Raw genomic sequence first — 15424 nt, forward strand, 5'->3', positions numbered from 1 at the left:
ATTGTGTTTTTATATTATTTATTGTGTCATTTTTTTGAAATGAAATAAGTGAAGAGAAATGCTCTCTAAACTTTTCTTTAGCTGCATTATCTAGCAAGAATAAATTCAATCTGATAAGGCAGAATCCTTAAAAATTTTTTCAAGATTTCATGGGTTATCTTAAAAACAAAAGTAGAATAAAGTGAAATTTTAGCTCGATTATTTTTAAAAAGTAATTTCTCAGATTTTTTTTAAAGCTCCTGGAGCTTTTTGATAGTGAAGATCCCAGAGAACGTGACTTCCTGAAGACTGTTCTGCATCGAATTTATGGGAAATTTCTGGGATTAAGAGCATTCATCAGAAAACAAATTAACAACATTTTCCTCAGGTAAATTGGTCGTATATTCATATATAGCACTTTTTTCCCCCTCCACATTTTATTTTTATTCCAGTTCCTTTAGGTTAATTTTTAATAGCTGAAATATGCAAATTAAGTGACAGTATTTGAGTCATTTTTAGCCTATTTTGTGGACATCATTTGATTGCATCTAACTTTTTAGAAACTTTAACCTACTTCTGGGCCGGCCCCGTGGCTTAGCGGTTAAGTGTGCGCGCTCCGCTGCTGGCAGCCCAGGTTCGGATCCTGGGTGCGCACCGACGCACCGCTTCTCCGGCCATGCTGAGGCCGTGTCCCACATACAGCAACTAGAAGGATGTGCAGCTGTGACATACAACTATCTACTGGGGCTTTGGGGGAAAAATAAATTAAAAAAATAAAATAAAATAACCTACTTCTCATCTAAGTGGATAGTAGTAATGAAGACAGTTTTTAATAGGTAATACCAGTCGTATTCATGTTTAAGATTTATTGAGAGGAAGAGAATTTGTCTAGTTATCTATTTCTTTGAGCTTTTTGTTTAAAAAATTTGTATGTAAATACTATATAAATCAATAGCTCGTGGAAGTGCTTTCATTTGATTTTCTGACAAAGCTAATTAAATTTATATGGGGCCTATCTTTTTACTACTTTGTAAATAATAATCTGTTAAGTAGTTGCTTCAGATTAGAAGATTTCGCTTTAATACTCACATTTCAGATTTGGTTTGTTTGTTTTAATTGAAGATCTGGCAAAATTAGGCTAGCATTCCCACACTGTAACAATTAGAGATGAGTAATAGCTGCCCCCTCTTGAAAGAGCATCTTTCTCCAGTTCTTTTTTGACCTCTCCTAAGTCCATCTGAGTCGTTTATGATACCTTCCCTGTCCTGTAGTCATTTGAGTTTATGACTCCCTGCTTTAAAGGCCATCCTCATCTTGGAAAGCTAGGCAGACTGTGTAGGTTTAGAGAAATTCTGAATGAAAGTGGCTTTATTACATATGGGTCCTTTTCTCTTGGATTTTCCTATGAGTAGAGGTTTCCTATTTTGAAAAGTATTTTTTTGAGAAAACCATTTCTCTTGTAAATTTTTAAGTAAAATAAAATATTCTAGGTGAAATTATATTGTTACCTTAATATATAGCAGGTTTTAGCAAAAGTATATGTGGTTTAATAGGAAATAGACCTTCTTTTATAAGATTGCTAAGAAGTAACTGATTTGGGTCAAAGTAGCTTACAGAGAATTCCTAAAGCATGTTGGTATGTTTCTTACATTGTCCTTTGGATTGATGTCCTGACTTCCTGTCTCTCTCTGTTTTCTGATGTTTGATTTTTCATTACATCTATCTTTATTTTAAATTCAGGTTTATATATGAAACAGAACACTTCAATGGTGTTGCTGAACTCCTTGAAATATTAGGAAGGTAGGTCTGTTTTTTTGTTCTTTTGAGAATTAAGTAACTTTGAATGTTTTATGTATTAAAATCTTAGCTGGGGTCAGAGACATTATTTCGTATTTTAGAGTTTAAATATAAAGCACAAGACATATTTTCTCAACTGAATTCTTATTATAGCTTTTTAGGGGGTCAGCATATTAAAGTACTGCCATGCAAGACATCTGTTTCAGAAGAGGCTTCCTGCTTTTGAAGCTGTGGCATGTTTTATGCCTGATCTTGCCAGACTGCCTCAGAAATTTATAGGATCTGATTGGGAAGAGATGAAATAAGCTATAGTGAATCTTTGATGAAGTTACAAGAATTTTTGTTCAGATGTTGATAGACCATTCTTAATCCATCTGTTCTTTTTAAAAGAATCTACAGCTTTTGATTTTAATTTACATGAACATTTTGCCTTCCTTATTCACCACATAGCAGTATTGAGAGAAGTTTAGACTCTTCTGTTTATATTTAGAGAATGATTTTCATCTCCTCTATTAATATTTAGAGAATGATTATGGAAAGAACTACTTCTTAATTTCAGATCTTTCAATAAGTAAGAGTAACTACCCATTTACTTCAGAAAATGTTGAAAATTCTAACAATATTGTGATATTGACTCTCCTGTGGCTTTACGCAGGAAAAATAAAGGCAACAATGCATAAATAAAGTGATAGGCCTTATAGGAAATGAAGATAGAAATTGCTTACTGGGACATTAATTGGTAGTCCTGGTTTTCTTTTGGGATCATTGAATGACAGAGGAACAGACTTCAAAGTAGTTTGAAGATGAGTAAGTCATTCTACACCAGGATTGAAGCAGGGCACTGTTCCTTATGTACTCATGGGTATAATAACTTTTAGAGATAAAGTGGTAACTACTTACCCCTTCCCCCTGCCTTTTTTTCCCTCCAGTATTATCAATGGCTTTGCATTGCCACTGAAAGCAGAACATAAACAATTTCTAATGAAGGTTCTTATTCCTATGCATACTGCAAAAGGATTAGCTTTGTTTCATGCTCAGGTAAGTTTCAGAAAAATTTCAGATGAAATGAATATGGTTTCAAAGACTGATATAAAGACAGAGAAACTGAAAAATATTGAGGCGGCAATTTTAAGTATAATTAAGCAATTTCCTTTGTAAGTTGCCCAAAGCAAATTTTTATTATAATTTAAAAGTATGATAGTATTATTAAATAAGATCAATGTACTTTAAGTGTAGATATAGGAAAGATAATATCAAGTTCTTTTCTAGTCCAAGCCCTGACCTAATTAACTATGTGACTTTGAATAAATCCCACATAATCTGCAGATTGTTCCGTCTAGCCGTGATAACCTAGTTAGAGAATGATTTTAGTTTCTCTGTTAATATTTAGAGAATAATATCATATTAGCATAGGCATACATGTAGCAACATCCTGAAAAACTAAAATGTTAGCTCTAGTCTTATTTCGTTTAACTTTATATTCAGAAGTTAACTACTCAAAAAAGTATCTTTTTTGAACTAGAAGTTACTTTCAAGGTTAAAAAGTTACAAAATTGTGAAGATATTCCTTTTCATATATTGGGTTAAACTAGAGTAAAATTTGTCAAAATGTGGTAGTCATTTTTGTTAGCTAAATAAAAAGATCCTGCATCACTAAATGTTATTTCACTCAGTAATATTTATAAACTGTCCCTTACATTTTAGCTAGCCTACTGTGTTGTGCAGTTCCTGGAGAAAGATACAACACTAACAGAACCAGTAAGTGTTCTATTTATTTTTATGTTTTTGGTCTACATTGTAGCATTTCATTGTAGCTTTCTTCATACCCTTATAGAGTTATCAAACAGAAGTAGTAATGTACTTTAAAATCATGTAGAAGAAGGAATGTGAGGTTAATCTACATTCAGAGAATGGGGTTGGGAGGGGGAGTTCTCATGAATTATAAGATATGTCTTGAATAACTTAAATATAGATTAATATTAACATATAGTAGTTGAGATGTGTGATGACAGGATCAAATGACTACAGTAAAATTTTATATACATATTATCTTTACTGATAATCTTTTTGATCTTCCTTTATCTTTTAAAATTAAAACACACTGTGAGGGTCCAAAAACTATTCCCTTGAGTTTTGTTTTAATTTTGGAAATAGGATTTTCCCTCTTATTAATGATAAACCACATGATAGGGATTGAAAACATTTCCTTGCCTTTGGTGATTAAACTGTAATCTTGGAATAAAGGTTGTTTACTTTATGAATCAGCATAGCAACTCAGTCTTTGAGTTCTACTGCTTACTATTTGCCTACAATATGAAGATTCAGGAGAGAATAAAAATGTTATCATGACAATTGACTGAAGATTCAAGAAAAAGAAGAGAGAAGGTAGGGAGAAATAGCATAGAAAACTTTTTTTTTTTCTTGTGAGGAAGATTATCCCTGAGCTAACATCCGATGCCAAGCCTCCTCTTTTTGCTGAGGAAGACTGGCCCTGGGCTAACATCCGTGCCCATCTTCCTCACTTTATATGGGACGCCGCCACAGCATGGCTTGACAAGTCGGTCTGCACCTGGGATCCGAACCTGCGAACCCCGGGCCGCCAAAGTGGAGCGCGAACTTAACCACTACACCACTAGGCAGGCCCCTAGAAAACATTTTAACCTTGGTGAAATAAGTATTTTGAGAGTGCTTTCTAGGTATTCTAAATCTAAATATTTAAACTAAGAGTTCTTGAAGAAAAGCAAATGGTTTGAAATATTTAAATTATAAGATTTTCTTTATATTATGAACTTTCTGAGGCTATGCCTCGAGGTGCTTGAAAAAATTATTTACGTACTATTCCCACTTTGACTTGAGCTTTGTGTAACAGAACAAAAGATATTCTTACATTCCTTGGTGTCTTGAGTTTTTAGACTTTTAGACTTACAGTTCTTTCTGGAAACAGCGAAAAACAGTTTAAAGACAAATCAGAAGAATGAGAAGCCCAGTATTTACATGAAACCACATAAACCTCTAAAGTGGATTAAAATGTAATACAAACCCATGATAACTCTCAATAGAATTGAGACAAAGAAAACTCATAACAAGTCATGGTTCATGCTTGATGAATAGTAAACAGATATAATTTAAATATAATTAAATTAATGTGGGGTGGCTAGGGGAGACAGGTGATTTCTTTTTAAGGAGTAGAAGATTAGGGAGAGGGATGATGGCCATACATCTGGCTGAGGTGAGTTGGGTTAATGAGAGTTGGAGCAGGATGAGGAGATAGTAAGGTAAATGTCCAAGTTGACAAAGGAAATATTTTTCAATTCATAGAGATCTGTAGATATAGAGATCTTGCAATTTCTACCATAGGCCATTTCAGCACCAAAATTACAGCCATATTACTTGGATTTGAGCCTTAATACTCATTTCCTACAAACCTGGCATTCATATCAAAGCTTCCTACAAATAATAAGTAAGTCAGAGCTTTGGCTAGCTTATTACATTCTTTATGTACCTAAATCTTGTATTGAAATTATTATTATTTTTTTTTTTGTGAGGAGATCAGCCTTGAGCTAACATCCGCCAATCCTCCTCTTTTTTTTTTTTTTGCTGAGGAAGACGGCCCTGGGCTAACATCTGTGCCTATCTTCCTCCACTTTATATGGGACGCCGCCACAGCATGGCTTACCAAGCAGTGCGTCGGTGCGCGCCCAGGATCCGAACCAGCGAACCCCGGGCCGCCGCAGCGGAGCGCGCGCACTTAACCGCTTGCGCCACCGGGCCGGCCCCCTGAAATTATTTTATTTTCTAAAATGGAAATGACTTTGTTATTTCTGTTTATGAAAGTAATGTGTATTGACTTAGTTCACACAATACAAAATCATAAAGCACAATGTGGAGAAAGTTCCTTGCAATCTTGTCCCTTAGAAATAACCACGTAAGTTGGTGAATATATTTCTAGAAATTTTTTCTATGAATATATTTATGTGTAGGTTAAACTAACAGTGGGACAGTGCTGACCAGATTTTTTCACCTCCCAATATATTGTGGATATCTTTCCCTATTACTCTGCTTCATGTTTTCACTGGTAGCATCAAATTCCAGTATATGGATTACCATAATATATTTAATCAATCCTCAGTTAATGGGCACTTGAGTTATTGGAGTTTTCATTGTTATAAACATGTTGTTGGGTGTGAGGGGATGTTTTAGTGTGTTGGAATTGTTCTGTGTCCTGTCTCTGGAGTTGGTTACAAAACTATATGTGTATAAAAACCCTCAGAACTGTACAGCAGAAAAAGAAAAAAAATTTTTACTGTATGTTAATTTTTTAAAAAACCAAATTATTAAAATCAAAACCACGTTGCTAGGTCAAAGAGTACATGGAAATTTTAACATATTCCAAATTGCCTTCCAAAAAGTTTTAATAATATTCCAATCCAGAGTGTGAAGATGCCTGCTTTTCCTCACCCTAACCAATGCTGAATATTAAGTTTTAAAATTTTTGCTAGTCTAATAGGTCTAATAGTCTAATTACTTTAGTTGGCTTTTTTTTATTATTACAGGGATTGAACCATGTTTTTATATGGTTTTTGGTCACTTATATTTCTGTGTCCTTTGCCTACTTTTTTTTTTTTTTTTTACTTGAGGAAGGTTCACCCTGAGCTAACATCTGTTGTCAGTCTTTCTCTTTTTGCTTGAGGAAGATTCGCCCTGAGCTAACATCTCTGCCAGTCTTCCTCTATTTTGTATGTGGGATGCTGCCACGGCATGGCTGCTGATGAGGGGTGTAGGTCTGCACCTGGGATCCGAACCGGGGCTGCCAAAGTGGAGTGCGCAAACTTAACCACTAGGCCATGGGGTCAGCCCCCTCCTTTGCCTACTTTTAACTCTTTTCCTATTATATTCTTTATCCATTTCAAGTTTTTCTTTTAACTTTGAATATACTGTTTTTTGGGTTTTTTTGCATGTGAGGAAGATCATCCCTGAGCTAACATCCAATGCTAATCTTCCTCTTTTTTGCTGAGGAACATTGGCCCTGGGCTAACATCCATGCCCATCTTCTTCTACTTTATATGGGATGCCGCCACAGCATGGCTTGACAAATGGTGTGTCGGTGCGTGCCTGGGATCCGAACCTGTGAACCCTTGGGCCGCTGAAGTGGAGCACGCACACTTAACCGCTGTGCCACTGGGCCAGCCCTGAATATACTGTTTTTAATCTTTGCCTTAAAGAACTAGAAAAAAAATTTTGTTTATGTAGTGGAATCTATTCATCATTATGGTTTCTGGCCTTGACGTCATGCTAAGAAGAATCCTCCTACCTTTTGAGATTATAAAAATATTCTCCAGCATCATATTCTAGTTGTTTTATGGATTTAGTTTTTATCTGTAAAAACTTTATTCCATCTATAATAGTTTCGTAGGCTGCCATGACGAATTACCACAAACTTAGTGGCTTAAAATAACAGAAATTTATTCTCTCACAGTTCTGAAGGCAGACGTCCAAAATCAAGGCGTCGGCAGGGCTGCAATCCCTCCAGATGCTCTAGGGGAGATTCCGTTCCTTGCCTCTTCCAGTTTCTGGTGTCTCCGGGTGTTCCTTGGCTTGTGTCTGCGTAGCTCCAGTCTCACATTGCTGCCTCCTCTTCTGTCTCTCCTCTGTGTGTCTCTTATAAGGACACTTGTTGTTGGGTTTAGAGCCCACCCAGAGAACCCAGGATGATTTCGTCTTCAGATCCTTACTTAATTATATCTGTAAAGACCCAATTTCTGAATAAGTCACATTCATAGATTCTGGAGATTAGGACATGGACATATCTTTTGGAGGGCCACCATTCAACCCACTACACCATTTGAAATCAAAATTTTTGTGTGATGGGTAAGCAAGTGTATTGGTTCTCTATTGCTACATAACAAATTATCACAAAATTTAATGGCTTAAAACACAAACATTTATTATCACATAGTTTCTGTGCATCAAGAATCCAGGCATGACTCAGCTGGATCCTTTGCTTCAGGGTCTCTCACAAGGCCACAGTCGAGGTGTTGGCCAGGGCTGGGGTCTCATATAAAGGCTCAGATGAGGGAAGATCTGCTTCTAAATTCACATGGCTGTTGGCAGAATTCAGTTCCTCAAGGGCTGTTGGACTGAGGGCCTCAGTTTCTAGTTGGCTATTGGCCAGAGGCCACCCTCAATTCCTTGTCATGTGGGCCTCTCCAACATAGCAGACTGCTTTATCAAAGCTTGCGAGATGAGAAGGTTCTAGAGAGTCTGCTAATAAGATGAAGTCACAATCTTTTGTAATTTAGTAATGGAAGTGACATTCTGCCCCTTTTGCCACATTCTGTTGGTTAGAAGCAAGTCACATAGCCCACACTTAAGGGGAGGGGATTACACAAGAGTGTGAATACAGGAAGGGTCATAAGAGATCATTTTAGGGGTCTGCCTACCAAAGGAGTTACATTTTTTTCTTTATAGTGACCCACCAGTCCAAGTACCACCACTAAATTGACTAATTTGTTTCCCATAGAACTGAAATGCCACCTTTGTCCCATGGTAAACTCCATATATACTTGAGTCTGTCTACATACTCTTCTATTTCATTTATCTTTTCTGTCAGTTTCCATGCTAATATCATCTTGTTTTAATTGCTGATACCAGTAGTGCAGGTTCCATTCCATTAATTCTCCCCCTAATCACCCCCCCCCCAAATTCTTGGCTATTTCCTTACATTTTTGGATTTAGAGTGTTTCTAGTTTCAGAAAATAATTCAATTGGTATTTGATTGAAATTATATTACATTTATAGATTAAGTATAGGAGAAATATTTGTATAACATTAAATCATCTCATCTATTTGTAGTCTCATGATATTCAGTAAAGTTTTATATTTTTCTTCATATAAATCTTAAACATTTCTTGCAAATTCTATTCTTTAGGTAGTTTTTGTTATGAAGGCATCTTTTTTATTTTCATCTGATTATTACTGATACTTTGTTTTGTAAAGGTATTGATTTTTATATATTTATCTTTTATCTGGCCACATATTGAATTTTCCTATTCATTTTAGTAATTTTTCAGTTTTTTTAAATATTTAGGGGGTAGATAATTATTATATACTTAGACAAATAAGTATAATTCTGCTATTCCTTTCCAACATTATTTATCAAATCCTTTTTATCTTACTGGATTGGCTCCAGAATGATGTTCTTCCCATTTTTAATATAAATGAGTGTTCTTCATTACTGGACCACACCAATATCTTAAAAGGCTGGCAAAGATCTATTACCACAAAAGCACTAGGCCCAGATGGTTTTACAGCCTATTTTCAAGAAACTATTATATAAGATGATTGCTGATGGTTTCTGATAAATTCCCTTAGTTCTAGCTTACTAAATTTTTGTCGATATATAGTCAATCAAAAATATCAAATAACTGTTCAGAATCTTCTGAGATGATCATATAGTTTTTCCCCCTTTTCACCTATGAGTGAACCATCCTGGAATTCTGGAATAAGTTATAATAGGCAGGTACTATTATTCTGTTAATATACTGTTATATTTAGTTTAATACAAATTTTTGCAACTTTGTTCACTTAAATTCGTGATTCCTTGTGTTTTGTTGTATTTCGGTTATCAAGATTGTGCTAGCCATGAAATAAATTGGGAAGCTTTCTGGCTTTTTTGGTGCTTCATGATGGTGTAAATAATAGGAATTATCTGTTCCTTAGTTTCTCCCTAAAATAACCTCCCTTCCTCACCTCCCAAGGCTTTATCATATTTTCCTTTATTTTTTTAGTAGTAAGTAGCACTTACTATTAAAATTATTTTATTTATATGTTTGATAACTTATGTTGGTCTCCCTGCTTCATGAAAAGCAGGGACCCCATCTCTCCCAAGTTCATCAGTGTTCCCTAGCATCTAGGACAGTATCTGGTACAAAGGCACTCAATAAATACTTGTTGAATCAGTAAAAGTCTAAAGCTGAGCACAGTCTGGGGATACACTTAGATATTGAATCATATTGATCTACTTCAGAATGAATATTAATATAATCACAATTATTAAAAATTTCTTGGGATTAACCAGCTTCATTGCTTATTAATTCATGCTAAACTTTTCCCTTTTTGCAGGTGATCAGAGGATTGCTGAAATTTTGGCCAAAAACATGCAGTCAGAAAGAGGTGAGTTTTGTTCAACAAAAATAGTGCATTTTATTAGAACTTCTCAATCTCAGGGCTATAAACCATGCTTCTTTGAGCTGGCTGTAGTGTCGCTGCTACCAACCGGGAGACGTTCTGCGGGGATTAGAGAGACTAACGTAGAATACCTGTATATTACAGTAAATTGCATATACCATCAAGACCTTTTTTGTCCACTGTGTAATTTGGAGGTTAACCTTCTCATTTGTATGTTTTCAACATTAACATCATATAATTTGTCATATTATGTTTCTGAAAAGAAATTTTTTTAACCTAGGTGATGTTTTTAGGAGAAATTGAAGAAATCTTAGATGTCATTGAACCAACACAGTTCAAAAAAATTGAAGAGCCCCTTTTTAAGCAGATATCCAAGTGTGTATCCAGTTCTCATTTTCAGGTATGATGTTTTCAGTGAAGCCATTTTTATTTTATACTATTAACTTCTTTTCTCTTTTAGTTTTGAAATTTCTAAATGTCTTTTTTAGGTTGCAGAAAGGGCACTGTACTTCTGGAATAATGAATATATTCTTAGTTTGATTGAGGAAAATATTGATAAAATTCTGCCAATTATGTTTGGTAGTCTGTACAAAATCTCCAAAGAACACTGGAATCCGTAAGTATCTTTTATGTTGATTGTGTTATTCTTGTGTTTTTGTTTTTTTAACCTTTTGGTCATTTGATCTCCTAATTCCTATGGGAAACCTATTACAGAGCTTCTTCTAAGGTTAGAACTAATTCTAAGGTTAACAGCACATTATTTCATTCTATTTTGTACTTTATAAAGTTTTAAATGTATGTATCTTTATGTTGTTACTTTCAATTTAAAATTGCAAATCTCCCTGATCCTGCTTTCTACTTTTCTTCTTACAAATTATGGTAGTTGGATCTTTTTTGCTAAGGAAGACGGACCCTGGGCTAACATCTGTGCCCATCTTCCTCTACTTTGTATGGGGCACTGCCACAGCATGGCTTGACAAGCGGTGCGTTGGTGCACGCCCGGGATCCGAACCTGTGAACTCTGTGCCACCGAAGCGGAGCGTGCGCACTTAACCCCTAGGCCACCAGGCCAGCCTCCTTTTTCATCTTCTTTTTATGCTGTTACTCAGGGTTTGAGACAACAGACTCTAGAGCAGAAATGAAGATAACCATAACGTTTTTAGTTAGTTTAATCTAAGCGTGATACAGTGGGAAGAACATGAGTTTTGGAATCAGACAGACCATCTCTACCGCGACTGGCTGTGTGAGCTTGAGCAAGTTCACTAAACCTCTTGCACTTCAGTTATCATCGCTACAATGGATTAAGGGAATCAGCCAGCATTTAACCCATTTCAGAAATGATAGTGTTACATTTCTTATCTGTTAGTAGCATTAATAACCTAGCGCTACCTTATTTTCGTTTTAGGACCATTGTAGCATTGGTATACAATGTGCTGAAAACTCTAATGGAAATGAATGGCAAGCTTTTCGATGACCTTACTAGCTCATACAAAGCTGAAAGACAAAGGTATTTGATATTTTTAAGTACAGTTATCTATCCATTTTAGGTTAGTTGAATGTGATTCAGTTCAATAAGGTATCTTCTCTAAGTTAAAATTAAGAAGTCAGTTACATTAAGCATTACAATTTGAAAGTCTCTAAACACTTTTAAGTCATTTCCAGGTAAACTTCCCCTAATGGTTAGATTATGATTTTAATGTGGATCATAAATCCTGTTTATCTTATTCTGAGCCTTAGACTTCATCAGTCTGGTAGCATCTGCACTGTGAAATACAATTTATGCTGAATTTTAAACACTATTTTATACAATTCGATTTCTTATATTTATGAAAATCGTTTTTGTCTACACGGGCTTCCAGAGTGAGCGTTAACTCTTCAACTGCTCTTTGCACAATAATTGTATAGTTTTTAAGCTGCACATCTTAACAAGGTGGTATTTTAAAGTCAGCATAGTTCTCTTCTGGGAAGAGGGAACTCACATGATATGCCTCTGGCTCAGTACTATTAATATTTTGTTCCTTGCAATAATATATATATTTTAGAGAATAAATGACAGCACACATCAGCATTTAGGAACTTGGCTTAGTGATTACCTCTTTTTGAGAACTTCATAAATTACTACAAAATAATCTAAAAATTACTTCCTTCTCATATATTTATTTGAAACTTAAGGGGGGAGGGCAGTAATCACTGTACCTGAGCCCACCTGTCATTTGAGGATAATAGCTACCATTTACTTCTAATAAGTATATTACCTGTGCTGTGAGGAAAAGATGATCTATTCTGATCATAAGTTCCTAGTCATGCTTTTCTTGTGGCAAGTAGAGAAAGGACAGCTCTTCCTCAAGGCCATCCTAGTCCATCAACAACTAACTCAATGTATTCTTTCTTTTAAACAGCACTTTTCAGGCAAGTATAGAAATTAGGTACCTAGTTTGAGCCCGAGGAAGCAATGGGAAGAAAGAAAAGATGATTAGGATCATATGAAACTTATATTTGAAAAATGTATATTTTACATGACTAAAAATAATCATTACATCTTACTATCTGCATAAAGGAGCACCTTTGTCCCTTTAAATTGTACATAATTGCAGAACTATAAGCCCATGTTTGTTTTCACATGTTCATATAGCCCTTCAGAATAGTTTGGTCCAGGTTATTCAGAGGTGTTTCCTTAGAATTGAAATTAAGTAATTGAAACAACATATAAAATATTTTGAGTTTTGGTTTTTTTAGAGAGAGATTATTCGAACTTTGAAGTTTTCATTTGACACATAAGAGATAAGAGACAGTAAGATACAGCCTGGTTAGTGGCGAGAGATGTGGTGCCAGAGGATGTGGATTCTACCTGGAAATGGCTCCAGACTGACCTCGTGGCCAGCCCTTCAGTCCTGTTTGTAAGAGAGTGGTCATGACTACTACAGTGACGGCAGGAGGCTTCCGTGAGAAGGTTAACATGAGAGGACTGGGTCACTGTAGAGCACAGACGATACAGTGGTCCTGGTGGTGATGTGATGACTTGTAGGGGTGGGAAAGCAAGTAGTAACTTTCAGTTGGTATGGGAGATGCACAGACATGCTGTTACCCTTAGGAGAGTGACAGGGAGCAATGAGGTGCTCCAGGGAATTGGCCTCAAACGCTTTAGTAGAGGGATTCAAGTGAAACGTGGGTGAAAAATGTCTTCTCCAGCAAACTTGCCCAACAGCATGTTTCTTGAGGCTCTGAAACAAAAGTTTCTGATTACAAAAATTTTGGTTTATCTACAGAGAGAAAAAGAAGGAATTGGAACGTGAAGAATTATGGAAAAAATTAGAGGAGCTAAAGCTGAAGAAAGCTCTAGAAAAGCAGAACAGTGCTTACAACATGCACAGTATTCTCAGCAATACAAGTGACGAATAAAAAAAGCCTACCACCTCTGTTTGATAGGCACAGTTTTCTACACTTTTTTGAAATATGTAAAAATTACGAAACAAACCTCATCAGTATAATTAAAAGGCCAATTTTTTTCTGGCAACTGTAAATGATGAAATATATGGACTAAACATAGCCCTGTGCTATATCATGGCCACAGTATATTGTAACCTTTGTCTAAGCATTGATTTGTGTCACTTCTGAAGTTTCACAGAAATGAATGAACTTTCATCTATGATATGAGTGAGATAATTATGGGAGTGGTAAGAATTATGACTTGAATTCTTTTTTTGATTGTGTTGCACATAGATATAGTAGTTTGCTCTGTATATTTTTCCCTTTTATAATGTGCTTTTCACATTGCTGCAGACCTTAGTTATAGCCTAGGAAAAAGAGTATTTCCTAAAATAAAACTAAGGTATAATCCTTACCCTTCCCTTCGTCTCACCCAGAAATATGATGGGGGAAATTACCTGCCCTAAGCCTTCCTTCATTAGAGATATTACTGTACTCTGGAATTTGAGCAAAAACTTAAATCTCCAGGCTTTTTAAAGCACAAAATATAAATAAAAGCTGGGAGAGTAAACCAAATTCTTAAGATTGTTCCTCATGACCATTCTCCTTCATCTGTAACTTCCCAGTGTGATGAGCACAGATCAGTGGAGGCAGCGCAGGTGAACACTCAGCCTGCCTCTCATCAGTTCATTCCTCCTCTTCCTCCCGAAGGCTGAAGGCAGGGCCTTTCCAGTCCTCACAACCTGCCCTTCCTCCAGTGCCCTTCTGACCCAGGGATGGAGGCTTTGAGTCCCACAATGTGGCGACACAGAGCGCTCATTGTCACTGCCTGGCTTTATTTAAAGGAAATGCAGTAGGCTTACTCTGTAGAGTTCTGAAAAAGTTGACTATAGAGAGGTCTTGTATGTTTTTACTTGGTCAAGTATTTCTCACATCTTTTGTTATCAGAGTACCATTCCAATCTCTTAACTTGCAGTTGTGTGGCAAACTGTTTTGTAATGAAAGATCTTCATTGGGGGATTGAGCAGCATTTAATAAAGTCCATGTTTGTATTTTGCCATATGTTGTCTTTGCATTTTTCAGCTCTAAGTTTGGGCGTGTAGAAGCCTGCCCCCCTTTTATACATACATGTGTGTATATATAGAAAACTTTAAGGCAAATTGTGGGATATACTCTAAGAAAAGGAAGATCGTTGTGTCAGAGTTGGGTGTTCCAGCCATTTACCAAAGTATATCTACCATCTTTTACAGATTTACATAAAATACTGAGTTCTAGGATATCCTTCCATCCTCCTTCATGGCCCTTCATGTACAGAGGATGCGTTTAATTTACCTTAAATGTTAGTTTTAATTAAAATAGACACAGGAGGATAAATCTCAAAATCTATAATAAATACTAGCACTGTTTTTTTGTGGGGGCAGGGAGATTGTGGCAGAATCAGAAGTCAGAGGTTGTTATCAAGTTTTCAACTACTGATTTCTGATTCCACTCTCACACACCCATGAAGAACTGCAGCATGGGTTCTACACGTTATTCCTTGGTCACTGTAAAAGCAACTCCTCTCACTCACTGTGGCCCCAGGAGAAACTCTTCCTTTCAGTACACGGCTCACAGTTTACCCTGTTCTCAAGCAGCTGCCTTATCTCCGCCATCCAGGTCCAGGTGTTCTTACCAGCTCTTCACACTAACCCACCACCAGCCAGGATTACTGACAGCTGGGGGCAGTGCAAGTAGAAGGAAAGGGTGATGCTACTACAGAACACAGAAGAAAGGCAAGGCCCTGCCTTTCCAGAAAGTGAAGGTTAGGTCTAAATGTCTATTTTGTGCAATCAGGTTTAGACATGTATTTCTTTTACTGAAGAGCAGCCAGAGTGGATTTTGGCAGGCTGCAGCTAATAGTTTATGAAGTTTTTCTTCTTTGACGAGCTAAAAATGCTCATTTCCTAGTTATCTACTTACTGTAACTAAAGCACATTGAAAAGTTCTCTCAACTTTCCACAATACAGGAAATGCAGTTTTAGTATGTTCATTGGAG

General features: G+C 36.2%; 2 protein-coding genes across 5 annotated transcripts in view; one reads left to right on the top strand and one right to left on the bottom strand.

Moving 5' to 3' along the window:
• PPP2R5A (protein phosphatase 2 regulatory subunit B'alpha) overlaps nucleotides 1-14447 on the top strand; it is a 70208-nt gene extending 55761 nt beyond the window's left edge. The window contains exons 5-13 of the mRNA XM_058539808.1: nucleotides 237-367; nucleotides 1720-1779; nucleotides 2706-2814; nucleotides 3481-3534; nucleotides 9898-9948; nucleotides 10244-10363; nucleotides 10452-10579; nucleotides 11369-11470; nucleotides 13230-14447. Of these exons, the coding sequence (XP_058395791.1) occupies nucleotides 237-367; nucleotides 1720-1779; nucleotides 2706-2814; nucleotides 3481-3534; nucleotides 9898-9948; nucleotides 10244-10363; nucleotides 10452-10579; nucleotides 11369-11470; nucleotides 13230-13362 (888 nt within the window). The 3' untranslated portion in view covers nucleotides 13363-14447. The remainder of the gene's footprint in view (nucleotides 1-236; nucleotides 368-1719; nucleotides 1780-2705; nucleotides 2815-3480; nucleotides 3535-9897; nucleotides 9949-10243; nucleotides 10364-10451; nucleotides 10580-11368; nucleotides 11471-13229) is intronic.
• PACC1 (proton activated chloride channel 1) overlaps nucleotides 10757-15424 on the bottom strand; it is a 44395-nt gene continuing 39727 nt past the window's right edge. For 3 of the 4 annotated variants that reach the window (XM_058539809.1, XM_058539811.1, XM_058539812.1), the window contains one exon: nucleotides 14182-15169. The gene's annotated coding sequence lies outside the window, so the exon portion shown is untranslated. Of the gene's footprint in view, nucleotides 13185-14181; nucleotides 15170-15424 lie in introns of those variants that run through there. The other variant, XM_058539810.1, reaches the window with a different exon arrangement.

The sequence above is a fragment of the Diceros bicornis genome, chromosome 4 (genome assembly GCF_020826845.1).
Source record: "Diceros bicornis minor isolate mBicDic1 chromosome 4, mDicBic1.mat.cur, whole genome shotgun sequence".
Classification (NCBI taxonomy): Eukaryota; Metazoa; Chordata; class Mammalia; order Perissodactyla; family Rhinocerotidae; genus Diceros; species Diceros bicornis.